Source organism: Aptenodytes patagonicus, chromosome 2 (genome assembly GCF_965638725.1).
Source record: "Aptenodytes patagonicus chromosome 2, bAptPat1.pri.cur, whole genome shotgun sequence".
NCBI classification, from domain to species: Eukaryota; Metazoa; Chordata; class Aves; order Sphenisciformes; family Spheniscidae; genus Aptenodytes; species Aptenodytes patagonicus.
The window spans coordinates 138,745,309-138,760,515 of NC_134950.1; the positions used below are offsets into that span (position 1 = coordinate 138,745,309).

The following is a 15,207-nucleotide window of genomic DNA, read 5'->3' on the forward strand; positions in this document are numbered from 1 at the left end:
TTACACACGTTCTTAGGACAGTTATTTTTAGCAGGTTCAAAAACAAAGAAGAAAAATCTACTTACCATTGTGCCATGGTTAATATCCTTATGAATGCATCGCAGCAGTTTTTAAAAGCAGAACTAGGAGCTCTCTGTGATATGAACTTTCCAAAGTAAAAAAAGAGTCAAACATTGCAATGTTGTCCATCATCACTTAACTCATGATAAGTCTTTCCACACATATGCCTGTGCAATTAAAATTGTAAGGATAATATAGTAGATGTATGTTACAAATGAATTTTCATGCCATCTTAGTTACTGATGCAGTGAAACAAGCAACGGTATTACCCTCTGCAAGTCTTTCCCCCGGTGTTTTTTGGCTTGTTTTTTGTGAAGGTAGTTAAGCTTGAGAATTCATCTCATCAGCCTGGTATCTTGCGCCTCCAAGGCAGGAGAGGTGCTCCCTACAGCATGGTTCACTGGGTAGGGTGAAGAACAAGGACAGCTTTTGTAGTTGCTGCTTTCCCAAGGCGGATATGCTCCGCCATGCAGGACCGCAGCTGAGCTCCACATGGGCAAGTGAGATGCTGCTGTGGGAAGTTCAGCCAACAGGCCTCAGTTTCTGTCTGCCCAAAGGCGGGTGCGAGAGGGGTGGTCAGGCTTCAAGGAGCTTTATGACTTGCACAGGACATACTGTTTCAGCAGGGTGTAACGTACATCAATGCCCCACCATACCACTCCAAGGTACCGATGAACCAAAGAGTGACTGTACATATACTATACACTGAGTATAGGCTTCCATAGTGATGGGATTAACCCCACTAAGGTTAGCGCTGAGTGTCTCAGTTTACTAGCAGGTTCCCAGGTTGCTCAAACACCTCCTGAAAGTCAATGCCTAGCACAAGTAGTAATCTTTAAAAATCCAGGGGGAAATGTTGGCACCATCCAAGCAAAAGCCAACTGACTTCCATGGGGCAGGCATTTCACTCCCAGCTTTCAGAACAGTGTGGTCCAAGTGAAAACAAGCAACAGCACTATCAAAAATTCACGCCCATCCTGATGCTAGGACCTTTGTGGAACAACTCACAAGGAAAAAAGAAGGAAATCTCTTACATAGGAGTAACTCATCATTGAAATCTGAATCCTTCATTCCCTTTTCCTTCCTCCATCGGTGACGCTAGTGCATTTTTGCTTCTCTTTTTAAACTCAGAGCCTTTTGTCTTACTGTCGTAAAGGAGGGAGATGATACTGCCAGGCTTACAAAACAAAGGGTCAAGCCATTTGTTTTCATCTGCTGAAGAAATGCAGTCAGGGTTTAAAGCAATTGACCTGGAAACCTTCCCTGGCTTCCTGCAGCAAGACCAGCTCGCCTGCAGCAGCAGACAGCGTGGACAGCAGGCTCCTTCTAGCACATTTCACCAGGCCTGCTCCACTTCTTAAGCTATAATGCTTACAAAATTAGGATAGTTTGACTGATAGGCCCAACAAAGTGTCTACATCACCGATGCTAAAACAGAAAACAGCTTTTTAACAGGTCTTAATATTCCTTTTTATTACTGTAGTGGAGACGTGCTTCTCATCATCATCCTCTTCATACCTTCCCTTGAGCACAGAAAGAGGCCAGTCCCTGTGGGACCCAAAGAGACAGGAGCAGCAGAGAGGAGGTATCAGACAGGAGTGTTTCAGTTCTGCAAGTACTGAAGGAGGAGATTTTTAATAGTCAAAAGCAAAACCAAAAATTTTCATTTTCATTTGAATTGAATATACTTCATTTTAGTTATAATAGGGGTTTCTTCTACTGAGCCTGCTGTAATTCAGGGGATTTCACACTTACCCTCATGAGGAGAAGCTGTAACCCATAAGAAACGACACAGAGTAAAGATGTGTCACTGAGGGATCTTTTTCCCTAGAAATTGTCTTCTATTCTCCTACTATGAATTTTCATACTGTGCACTCAGCAAATTCAGATTTGTACTCAATTTAAGGGCTCAAATAAATAAGTTCCCACAGGCTAACAAATCTGATATGGTTATCATGTTAACTGAGCCCAGTGTTGCCTGCACTCGTGCTCGTGGCCCCACAGAGCAGACAGTTCTTATAGCTCAGCTGACGCAGTATAGCTTATTACACCGTCGTAACTGGATCATGTAAGCAAGCCGCACCTGTGCAAAAACTACTGGAAAAGATGTGGTAATTTGAACTACATAGTCCTAGGGATCTCTGCAACCTGGGAGTAGGAAAGACTGTTTAGACTGGTAGAGATGCTCATCCTCTGTCACTGACTCATGCTGCAGACCTCAGCAAGCTACTTCAGTTTGAAGACTGACTTTTCTGTCTACAGAGATATCACCATGATATTACTTTTGGCTCTGAAGATTTTGTGCACCTTACCCAGGTAAGTATTTTGTCTAGGCTTTGACTCAAGAAAATTTTATATGAATAAATTGTATTTCTCTTATGCAGTTAGTCCATGACCACTTTAATTTAAACTTATGCATAAGTGAGAGCAAACGTCACATGGGGTTGTCCTGTTACACCCTGATCAGATTGTTGTTCCTTACATCAGGGTATCCCCTGCCTTGTGTCAGAACAAACACTCATGAGGCCACAGAAAGGATGAGATCAGGGAACTGATCAATACAGTGGCATTGGGTTTTTTTCTGAATTAACATTTGTGCAGCACTATGTAAAGCAAAATTTAAAACTCGGTTTCACGTTTCATGAATGGGCTGATACGTACCTAAATCTGCTGCTGCATGACTCACATGAAAGCAGTGGCACGCTATTCCAAATGTCAATTATTCTCCAATGTCTTTCTCTTTCTAGAAGTCTGTCCTCTTCAGATGCTTTATTGCTGCCCTGCTCTGCCCTGTATTTAGCTAATTCTTACATTTCTTAATTTTGACCTGGATACAACTGTATATACACAGTTAACCCACAGTTACTCGTACCTCCAAAATGCATCTTTTAGAATGGAAGAGAAAAATGGAAACAACTTCCGCCCACATTATCCTGGAGACTAAGCGAGCCGAGTTCAATGAACAAGAGCACGCCAATTCAATGAATGAGTGCAGAAACGTGTTCTCAGTGCAGAGATTCAATATTTGGCTGGTAGCTGCTGCTGCACAGGTCGGTGATTTGAATGTCAGGCAGCGCAGCTGGCGGCTGGGATGGAAGGCATCTCTGCTAGTATGAGCTCTAGCTTCACACGGTTCAGGTGTGGATGCTGAACACATGCAGAAGAAAGCAGGAACAGAGAGCTGATAAGGTCCCACCTAACAAGCAGTGACTGAATAGGTATAGTGAAGGCATCCAGCTTGGATTTATAGAGTATTACAGCCATTTTCTTCCAGTATTAAACCTTGACAAGGTCTATTTGACCAGGACTGCCAACCTCTCCGTGGCAAGACTGACAAAGGCTGAAATTCTGATCTTCAAATATAGAGCATAGAAGACAAATTGCTGAACATTGTCCTGTCAAATAAGGGCGCTCACAGGTAGCTCAGCACTAATTTTAATCTATTTGATTGAATGTCTACCCCATTACTCCTTACGATAAGAAACCTGCGCGGTGAAGAGCACAATATCTCAGGGTTGAGCAGCAATACAGTTCAGTAAACTTGGAAAATTTCTATATTTCTAATTACTTAATGACCTGTAATTAGTTGAAGAGTAAGAAGAATTGAAGCTTCAGCGCCTGGAATTTCTATGTGAAAGCCCAAAGCTTGGGTGGAGGGAGGTTCTTTAAATCATCCTTGGTTTGACTTCAGATAGTCTTTTTTATTTGCTTAAAATTTAAATGAAGAAATGCAATATAGCACTTTGATTTCAATATCTGCCCGCATTTCTTCTGTAACCAAACTACATTCCTTGCTTTTTCAGCCATTCCAGGAGCTAAGTGTATTATGGATTTAAATACAGTTACCATATCTTTTTAACTGGAAATGTAAGTTTGAATTCTCCATTACAAATGTTAAAGATAACTCAGCACTGAAAATACAGAAAGTCACATTTTGCACTTTTTGGTAGAAAAATAGTTGATAATACATAATACAAGAACCGTACGTCATTAATCATATACATGTCAGTGACAACAAACATCAGTAGATCAAAGCATCAAAGACAAATAAGAATTCAGACTTTACATGAAAAGGAGGAGGAAAAAGTGTAACCATACAGTGCATATAAACAAATACATGGGAGAGGAAGAACCAAAAGAGTATTGCTTCTGGTTCTCTTGCAAAAGCTATCCAGGGAGGAGGGAAAAGGTGATCCAGTTAATTCCTTCTTTGTGCAAAGATGATGAATAAAGGACTTTTCCTGTATTAGTCAAGTTAGGTCAAAATTATATCAAGCATCATGTCCAAAGAATCAGACCATTTTTAAACTACAATTCAGAGAAGCAATAATCAGACGCTTTAAACCATATTCTTTAAATAATTTTATTTCCCCCTCAAAAAAAATGAAGTTCTTTTTATTTGTTAATTACATTCCTCTACACAAAGTAACCCTTGTGTCTTCCTATTAGGTTCATACCTATCTTCAAGCACCAGTGAACCCAGCCATTCACTGGGAACAAAAGCACCTACAGTTCCAGCTTTCATTGGTGGTTTCTTTTTTCACTGGACATAAGCCAGACTCAAACTGTTTGAGGGGGGAAGTAGCAGACACACATAAGCCACTATTTATTTCCAATCCTCATACAAGACACCTGATACAAGCCAAGATGAAGAGAAATCCAAGGATCCAGTGTATAAGCATGGGAACTCACAAGAGCGAAAGTTGGAGGGATGGCAGAAAAGGAAGGGGGAGGGTGGAAACACGTGAATTTGGTTTTCAGCTAAAAGGTTCCTCTCATTTTTTCCCAGGTGAATGTGCTGTTGTTGCTACACAGAGACCTGGGCAGCTCAGGTGTTCTGTGCTTAAACCATACTGATTTTTAAGTAACTAGTTCCAGAAAAAGGACCTTCCATCAGGAGAATTGGTCGCAGCAGGTGAGCAAATATTTCTCATTCTTAACTTTCCTTTAACACAGCAATGAGGTTTGGTTGACAAATGCATTACAAGCCTAGTTATATGAAAAAGACAAGTGATAGATGCTTAGAGATTAGCTAGCAAAACATTTGTTCAGACAGAGAGATGAAGGCAATTTATATGGTGTTGGCTGTCATTTTTTCTCTTAATTAAGTAACATTGGATCATGTAACATCAAAAATTCAGAATATTGAATTTAAACTGCCTCCAGCTACAGCTCCATGAATTATCCTTCAAAAAACCTATTGGTTTTCAATAGGATGATAATCAATTATTTAAGCATCAGATAATTAATCCTGTGCCTTGAAGAGATTTACACTTTGATTGTTTCATGAAAGAAAGAAACTGATTCACGCATTCCGTACCTGCTTTATAGAGACATTATCTGGTATGATTTCAAAGCCATAACTATTTATGTTTAAATAGCATTGTAACATTTTAATAGAAATGCTAGATTTTATTGTTAACATCTAATAGGTAAACTGATACTAAAGATAGTTATTAACTTCCACATAGAGTTGCTAGAAATACTCATTTGTCAGGAGTATAGTAGTAGGGTGTAATGATCTGCTTTTGCTGACTGAAGTTAGTGGTCTGCACAAACATGGGGAAAATTTGAATGGAATTTTTATTACCAAAAAATCCTCATCCCCCAGACTTAACTAAAAGTTATAGTCTCTCCTTAGGAAACACTGGGAAACTTCACATTTTCTTATTAAACATCCATAATCTCCAATCATCAAATTAATGTGCATAATTAATAAGCTCCAAAGGAGACTCCCTTCTAAAACTCAATCAACAATAGCTAACATGAACGAGCCTAAGGCAGAAAGTATGTGAAACAAAGAACAACTCTAGAGTTGTGATGCCATGTGGGGAGAAAGGGAACTGTTGTGGACAAGACTGAGGAGAAAAGTATTATAATGGAGGTATTAATTATTTTAGCAACCTTCAGAAATATAGAATTCTTACTATAAGATGATACTTCATTTTTTCTAAAATTTTGCACATTTTAATGTGCAAATTTTTCTCCAGTCACTTGAATAGAATAGCTTTCTTGTATTGAGATTGCCAGCTACTGGAAGTGGTATTTGAATTTGTTCACCAGAAATTGAACTGTTAACAGTAATGTTAGTAATGTTGAGGAATTCATTAAAGTAAGGATAAAAGCTGCTGCACTTTTCATGCCTCTCTGTCCTAAGAAGCATGAAGCATCTTCTTTTGCTGTTCCATATGGGATATCGCTTTTAAATTCAAGTTTAAAATTTTCTTTATCAGTACGGGCACAAGTGCTTTGGGGGATTTTTTTTTTTTTATTTAAGTCACAGCACTTTCTCAACAGTTCATCCTGGTAACTCCTAAAGCTCAGCCTCTGAAAAGTGGAATATCCCGTGAGAACTGATAAGTGGACTGGGTGGTATCCTGGGCTACATGCATTATATTTTTTAACTTAGTTCAAATCATCAGGTATCCACCTGAATATCCGAGCTTTAATGCCTAAAGATGATTGTACTGGGCAGAAAGAAGACTTATCAATTAAAAAAATTTGGCTTTATAATGCTTTTCCTCAACCGTTGCTTTTTTTTCTCTGACTTTTATCAAGACCAGAAGTTACTGAATTTCTTATAATGATCTTTGTCAGGAAGAGAAGCAAACACCTTCAGAATACTGAAATAGCCAGGAGTTGATGGATTGTGATGGATTGTCTTATTAAGCAGGACTTGAGCTGAAAATCAGTTTAAAAATGCCATGGAGAATGGGGAAATTTTTTGAGTTTTCATTGTGAGAAACAGGTGGAAGTTTCTATGACATTTATCTTACCATCTTTAACATCCTGGTTCACAGAGTGCAGGCTAAAAAAACCGATGGCAATTTCAACATTCTGGAGGGATTTGCCGATTTAAAATGTATTATACCTGGAGGCAAATACTTGTCAATTTTCCTATTTTATTAAGGAGAATATCATGAGACGTCTTTTGACCAAAAAACCTACTATCCATGAAAAAGATCCCATGCTGTTACATTTCACTGAAATTAAAAAACTAACAGAATGAACAACTAGTAGCACTGCCTTGAAATTTTCATGGTCCAGTATTACAATGTTGTACCAGTTCTTAAGAAACAAATGTCGGGTGACCAGAAATGAGTGAAAGGAACTTTGTTCCCCCAATCACACTGTCATGAGAACTGTCCCCTGCAGCCTAATTTTGACGACTGAAAGCAGTGCTGCATGATAAAATTAAGCACCTCTGTTTTGCACTTTTCTCACAAAGGCATTTATAGAAATAACCAAAACTACTTCTGTAGTATAGATTGTTAGGATACCACTAACACATTGATAACACATTGATTTACACTGCACCAGGTGATGAATCCATGTGATTAAAGCTGTTGCTTTGTTTTCCAGTTTCCTTGCGGTGTTGAAAGGGATCTTCTCAAAGAAATAATGCTCCATTCAACATTGGCCTTGTCCCTCCTGCTAATTGCAGTCTCTTCCAACCTTGCGATGGCAATCAAGAAGGAAAAAAGAGCACCTCAGACACTGTCAAGAGGTACTGTATATTTACTTTATGTAGTTACCTCCTCATCTTCCCATATAGGTCAGCAAACATTTTTATTTAGAATATATCTGAAAGCACATATATACTTACTGAGGTGGGTTTCTCTAGTGTTAAGTGACAGTCTAAGTAGTGCATCTTCTTATTCCATGTCATTTCACTCCATCAGTTTGTTCTTAAGGATACGGCTGAGAGCCTCATATAACCTGCATAATTTATACAACTCACAGTGACCTAGTAGAAGCCAATAACCTAAACTGAGTCTCTCAAATCAGGATGCACTTGTAGGACTATCAGTGAAGAAATATTCTTTCATATACCAGTTAAAAGATATTTTGTTATGGTAACTTATTAACTACTGAAACACAGTTTCATAACTTCAGTTGCTATGGAACCATTTTTCTACAGACCCATTTTTATAGACAGAACAACAGTATGAGCTACTGGTGGGTTTTTCTGCGTGACTTTTTTTTTGCTTTTGCTTTTCATCAGATAGTCACAGTCATGCTTTGCAGTGAATAATTCACTTCCTTGCAGTGCATAATTTTCAACCTGGATGTTAACTAAAGACCCTATTTTAAGTTATTTATGCCTGATCAATCCTTAGAAACACAAGCAGAGAAAGAGCTTACTGAGGTCTTTTCCTCTTCTCCATCTTTCCTCTCCTTTCAGGCCTATTCCCCCCAAAAAATCTCCAACTCCCTCCCTGAGCTCTTCTGCAAGCTGTGCAAAGCCTGCAGACCCCACAGCTCACCTCTGAGGTCTTCCCATACAAAACACTGGCAAAGCCCCACCAGTCACAGCGGTCCCATCTCAGCTTAATTGCTCAGGGAGCACTTGACAAAATCATGCAACACCTGGACTAATCAAAGAGAAATTGCAAATCACTCCTCGTAAGTGGTATCCCTGGACAAAGGTTATAATCAATCTGGTATCTATCGCCTATCTTGCCTAGATCAGGATTTATTTTTCCCACTAAGCCTAAATGAATAAAAAGATAACAAAATCCCTTCAATTCTGGCAATTTTGAAAGAAATAGTCACAGAAAGCATCAGTTTTCTAATTCTGATTTCAGGCCTTCTGGGATGCCTTGAGTGCTTTACCTGTAATTTTCGCAGATCAAAGGGAAACACTTAGACCTGCTGCAAAATGACCCTAGTTGACTCCTTTGTGCAGTTACCTATGTCAGCAGTTGACTTCAGCCAGGGCTGGGAACACACTAGTCAACATGCCAGAATCCCACCGTCAACCAGACAGATCTGTAATTGAAATCACTCTCCTGAAAGAAGAGATGACCTAGTAGTGTCACAAGCAATTGTCCCGTGAGAAAGCTAACAGCAAATCTCTGCATAACCAGGGCTGGTCCAAGTGCTGTCCAGACAGCACAGAAGAAACAGAGCCTTAACCTGGTCCAGATCCAGAAGCTCTTCTACAATTCCCATGAAGGCCGTCATGAATGGAGCAACATTGCCTGGGAGGGGCTGGCATCTTTGGGATCTGAAGGCATAAAACCAACTGCGCAATTTCCTTTTTGAGATCAGTGTATCACCAGTTATGGATGAACTATGAAGCTGATGATTCATTAGGATTTTGTTTAGATGGAGATTTTTGTTTAACAGCCATTCTTTTATTAAACTATACACACTTGCAATGCCAGGGATTGAAATTCATGACTTAAGAGTTAAGCTTAAAACCCAAGACTATTCTAACAACGTTCATATTAAAGTCGATCTTATTTGAGCTGCCATATTTTATTTTTCTCTCTAAATTTATAAGCCAACTTTTTCTTTAAGCCCCAGGGTCTACATGAGATATGGAGCAGACAATATAAATATATAAAGGATTTGGGTGCTGATTTAGTATTCTGAGTATTCAGAAAGAGATCTAATATGTTTGCTAGAGAACTTGAACTGGATACTCAACCAGCTGAGGTTTTTGGGTTTTGGTTTTTTTTAATCTTCCAGTGCACCTATCAGGAGATGCAGCATTAGTATGTCCACAATGTTTGGGGAACTTTGACTGGAAAAACCCAAATCCTATTTGTGTAGAACTATTGATAAATAGAAAAAATGTAATTTGTTATGAGTTACTTACCTGGCCACCAGTTAATCCTTTTGTGATATTTCTAGGGTGGGGCGATGAAATTACCTGGGTACAAACTTATGAAGAAGGGCTTTATCGAGCAAAAAAAAGGTAAGAGATTAAAAGACAAAGTTGTTAATCAGGCAGTCATGCCTGAATATACTATAATGAAACAGAACAAAGAAACACCACGACAGCTGATCTGCAGGCCACCCAGTTAAATAAAACAGATTTATTGTCTATAAATAAAAGTTGTTGCAGGGGTCTTATGACTCTGAAGCAACATCATGGGCCGATAGGCAACTCTGTATTTAACACGTTTCTTTGTCACAACACAAGTGTTGTCATTTGAATAAGCAATGATAAATAGATATTACAATTTTTAAAATGCATCTTTTTATATATATATATATATATGTCATTATTGCTCTGATTACTTCCTTAATCAACAGCTGGAAATCAGTTACATTTGGTCTTGCGTGGTGATCTACTGCCTCTGATGTTTTCCCCAACACTTTATTAGTTGGCATATGTGCATGATGTACTCACAGTTTCTCACTATCCTGGTAGAAAGTTCCAATCTGAATCTTCTCTGGGATTCAGCTGAAAATATATTTGAGAATTCATAACAATACTCATTTAAATCTCTATTACAGTTCATTCTAGATCATAATAGTGTAGCATAAGCTGTTATTAAATCTAAGGCAAATTATTTTTAAATTAAAAGCAACTAATTTCATGTACCCTATGTGAAAATGGTTAGGAACTGAACAAGTTTTGACAGTCATAGTAGATCAAGCATTAGTAACTGATTTACTGAACAGTAACAATAGTTTAAAAAAATGCAGGAGAAAATGCACAAAATTGTTTTATGTTTTGACATCCAAAAATATAAAATTTTGATACTTTACCAAACTATTTACAGAAAAAAATAATTTATTGTATATCTGTTCAAGAAAGCTTAAAATACATTAAACTTTTCATGGGAAGTATTTGATGATAAACCCAATTTTACAAAAATTGTTTTATTCCAGTTCATACAGGTGATTTTTATTTTCTTAATCGTGGAGAACATCACACCTAAGCAATATTAAATACCTCTCCAGTCTGATTATATACTAACTGGGAATGAAATGATGATGGTTCTGTTGTTTCTTTCTTCTACAATTTCTTACTTTAGAAAACCTATTTAGATATAGAAACTCTATTTCTCCATTTCTTTCTTTTATGAAGTAGTTATGTTCTTTTCCCTTGCTCAAAAATGTCTGTAATTCTTTATGGAATGTCTGTATTGTTTTACTGTGGGTTAGCATAAGATTAAATGTAATTTGCCTTTTCCAGTCTGCTAGTAAAATCTCCCATTTGTATACTTGTCAAATGATCTAACTACATGTTTTATTATTATTAATAAAGTAACAAGCCACTGATGGTAATTCATCATTTGGAAGACTGTCAATACTGCCAAGGTAATTTTGATTTTTTGAGTGTTAAAATTTTTTGAGTATTTTTATAAGAAACTGCACCTATCTATATATTTACCGAAAATTATTTAAAGAAAATGTATTTGAAAAGCTAAGAATTTATTACTGTTATTTACAAAAACTCCACTATGAAACTACCCAACAGCGAACATGAAAAATACTCAGTGCTGCTCTCCTGCCATCCCTAATGCAGCACTCGTCAGTTTAAATTAAGAGACACAGGTTTGCTACTGACTCATTGAACAGATTTAATATTGTTTGGCTCTCCTGAACTGGTAACTAGAGAAGGAGACGAGGACAGGGCTGCTGAAATCGATCTAGTAAGAATTTTCTGAGAATAATGCACTTTTGTCAAGCTGAGACATGGTATCCATTGAGGCAGGCTTCATAAATAACAGAAAAGAGCTTCCATTTTCATAGCCGGGAGGTTGTACTGACATGGGTCAGAAAAACAAAAAGCAGCGATAGAGCCCTTAGGTATCTCCTCAGGAATGTGAATCAGCAGAGACATGAACAATGTGGCCAGTCTCCAGCCAACATGGTGCCTAAACGCAGAAGGAAAGGCACTATTTGTGATGGACTTCAAAATGACCGTATCTTTTCTAGCACTGAAGAAAGCTTTTGCAGAAAATGAAGAGATACAGGAAATGGCCCAAAATAACTTCGTTATGCTGAATCTCATGGTATGAAGGGTTTGGGGAGGTTTGACTTGGATCTTTTTTTGGCTTGTGTTTTCTCTTTCTTTGTCTTGCTTTTTCATGTCATTTTAGCTAACTATCTCTGGCATTTCAGTAACATGTAAATACAGGCATTTGTGCATGTGTATCCACACACAAGTAGTACCTTTTTGGTTTTGTCCTCTGGCACAAGACTATTCACAGGTGGTACTACTTCATCAAAATTTACAGAAATATTTTAATAATTAGCTTTAATTTCTCTGCCAGCATGAAACCACAGATAAAAATCTGTCACCTGATGGACAATACGTGCCTCGAATCATGTTTGTAGGTATGTACAATATTTATATATCTTCAAAGATGTGATATCTGAATCTATGCCAGTGTCCTCCTTTGGGGACATCAAAATGATTAATTTTGAAAAAAAGAAAATAGCTCAAAATTTGTCATTACTATGGCATTAGTCTGGAACTTGGCAGATCTGAGTTCATTTCTCCCTCTATCGCAGGCTTTGACCCTCGTAAAATTCCTCAGGTTACAGATATGTGCTGGAGGGTACTTAATTTGTGCTTGGGAGCAGGACGCTTAAATGTCCATTAGCATCTGGGCTTTTGCTCTCCATGCTTCTTGCTAGTGCTGTTATAAGACAAAGCTTACTGAAAACAGTCAAATATCTGACTGAATGTAGATGTCTACAGTGTGGACATTACCACAGAGCAAGCCAGTAGTCAGTGGCATCTAAGGAATGATTTATCCCATCGTAAAGCTGACTTCTGCAATAGGTCAAAGGACTGCCTGTTCCTTTTCACTGACTGTACAGGGAGCCTAGAGTGACTAGCTCTGTGGTGGCATCCAAAGTTAGGTGAGATGAAGCCCACACTCAGACAGAGAGCAACGTAGTAACAGGAGTCAGTTAGTTAACAAAAAGCTTGGAAGGGGAACTGGGAGGAGAGATGTCCACAACAACTTGCTCCTATGACGGAAACATTAAGAATCACAAGATTTTCATTCTGAAGGCTCTAGGTAGGTCATGCTAATGACCTACATAATACTGCGTTATGTACGCATGACCTTCACTATGTGTGCATCCAGTCAAACCGGCCTCCCCTGACATAACCCCAGAACTTGTAAAACAGGATATTTTTCTTGAAATGTGGATGAAATGCATGTGTAATCTATCACTTTAAAATAGCTGCATGATATAAAAATGAGCATTAGCTTTTGTTCAGGATTTCTCCAAGAGCAGTTGGTTGGAACAGAGCGTAACGGCCTTGTAATTGCCTCGTTGATGAAAACAGAACACCTCAGAAACAGGGCTGTCAAAGTAGCACCACTCACATCGCCCTCAACTGTTGTTGAGAGATGTTGTTGAGAGAACTGTTTTTCCCTGTTGTGGGAATGGAAAGCAGTGTTTCATATGATTACTTTTTCAGACCCATCTCTCACAGTAAGAGCTGATATCACAGGAAGATACTCCAACCGGCTTTACACTTACGAACCACAAGACATACCATTCTGTAAGTGCCCCCTTCATTGTGTTACTTTACATTTCACACCGTAAGCAGCCAGATACACCCTATCCCAATCATTTGTGCTTGAGAACCCATTAAGATCTCAAAGCAATGAATAAGGACTGTGTGTAAGCATTTGCAATAAATTATAATAATCTAACCTGTTCTAGCAAAACACTTAAGCACACCTATTGTCCCATTGAATTTATTGGGACTACTCAGGTAAAACAAGTTGAAAGATCAGGGGTGGGAACTTTCAGGATCAAGATCTGAGCAGTTTGTTGGAGAATGGTGAAAGTCACTATGCTCAAAGGTATCTAACTGCGCAATGTGAACAGCCAGTGGTGTGAGGGAATCAGAAAAGAAATGCTGGTGGTTATCTGGGTACCACCTAACACCCATATTTCAGAAAGGAATGTGATTTTTCAGGTTGAGCTAGTCCTTTCTCTATACCCTTTATCCGACAGCAATGCAGTATCTCACCACAAATATGCACTTTTTATCTGATTACCAGGCTTGCTGTTGAGAAGTGAGGGAGTTGAAAGGAGCCTTGTCAAATCCTTTTAAGTTAAACATTTTGATTCACAAAACTTTTTACCTTCTGCTTTAGTATCAATGCGAGAATTTTCACAATAGAAAGCTCTAAATTATAATGGGTGACCATAAATTAATTTCAATGTGAACAATTTACTAATCAAACTAGGTGGGTTTTTTATTTGTACAAATGTGCTTTAAGTACTTTTTTACAGTTCTTATTTATTTTTCTTTCAGTAATAGAGAACATGAAGAAAGCACTACGCCTCATTCAGACAGAACTGTAACCAGCAATAGTGAAATGACCATAGCCTCTACGAGGTGAAGCTGCACTAGGAAACCTGACATTTTCAAATATTTTAGTTAACCTCTCTGTCTCTACTATCATTTTGAACTCTTACCAAGCAGCTTTGGTATATCAGATTTCATAAGAAATTTATATGTACAATTTGAAGAACAAACATAAAAAACCTACTGTGTCCATTTGGAAAACAAGAGGAGAAATCTATTAAACACTTTGAAATTAGTTATCTGAATAACTGAAAGTGATGGTTTAAGATGCAGTAACTTTGAGCTGTATTTTATCAATCCAGCTATGACTTTAAGTCAGCTATGACTTCTGACCAAGAGTTATAACCAATCTTTTTGATGTCTATTTGCAATTTGTTAATAGCTGCATCTTAGCTCCTAATTTTTATTTTTATTGCAAGAAGCTTGTAAGTCGCTAGTGTAACTCTGCTTTATGCACTCATTTCTCATTAAAGGAAAAGAAATTTTGCTGGCAAATCAGACAGGAAGGCTCTTCCTATAGATTTTGGAATAGCTTATATAGAAAAAAATCAGTGACCTGGGCTTAGCTTTCTTCTGTATAATCCTTTAACTATCATGCTGATAGCTGAAAACAGAACAGACATTTCACACTGAGCATGTGGTCTCAGTGAGGTGATAATCATCAAATAGCAACTACAGGTTTTGCTATGATAAAGATACAATGAAGCAAGAGACATGGAAGGAGATAGTCCCAGAACTCCACACCTCAGGCTAAGTGATGCTTATAAAGTCTGGTATGGGAAAAATGAGCAGGCTTGTCCTAGCTCTTTTCATTTAAATGGTACTTGAGTCATGTGAAGCTCATCCCAGGTCATTCCCTCTTTTTCTATAGCATCCCAATCCAGACATCATGGTGGCAGCTTAGTGAGGGAGTCTGTACATACAGTCTTCACAAAATTTCTCCAGGATCACCATATGCAAAGGTGGATGCCTGTTTTGAGTAAATAGCTGAAGTTAGTTGAAATAGTTTGTTATCCCAGCAATGTGCTTTTTCATTAGAGTAAGACAGCAAGACATCT

At 38.1% G+C, this 15,207-nt stretch overlaps 1 protein-coding gene across 1 annotated transcript; it reads left to right on the forward strand.

Annotated features, from left to right (window-relative positions):
* The first annotated feature begins 4,879 nt into the window (after positions 1 to 4,879).
* On the forward strand, positions 4,880 to 14,179 carry AGR3 (anterior gradient 3, protein disulphide isomerase family member). The gene is made up of 8 exons (XM_076332340.1): positions 4,880 to 4,975; positions 7,423 to 7,567; positions 9,703 to 9,766; positions 11,069 to 11,121; positions 11,743 to 11,819; positions 12,081 to 12,144; positions 13,247 to 13,330; positions 14,096 to 14,179. The coding sequence occupies exons 2-8, from the start codon at positions 7,462 to 7,464 to the stop codon at positions 14,143 to 14,145; spliced, it is 498 nt and encodes a 165-aa protein (XP_076188455.1). The 5' UTR covers positions 4,880 to 4,975; positions 7,423 to 7,461; the 3' UTR covers positions 14,146 to 14,179.
* The last annotated feature ends 1,028 nt before the right edge of the window (positions 14,180 to 15,207 follow it).

Bases quoted from the DNA above. Each gene is read 5' to 3' on its own strand.
- AGR3 (XM_076332340.1), top strand. From the start codon at position 7,462: ATGCTCCATTCAACATTGGCCTTGTCCCTCCTGCTAATTGCAGTCTCT. The intron at 7,568-9,702 runs GTACTGTATATT...TGATATTTCTAG, and splicing joins ACCTCAGACACTGTCAAGAG to GGTGGGGCGATGAAATTACC. The intron at 9,767-11,068 runs GTAAGAGATTAA...TTATTAATAAAG, and splicing joins CTTTATCGAGCAAAAAAAAG to TAACAAGCCACTGATGGTAA.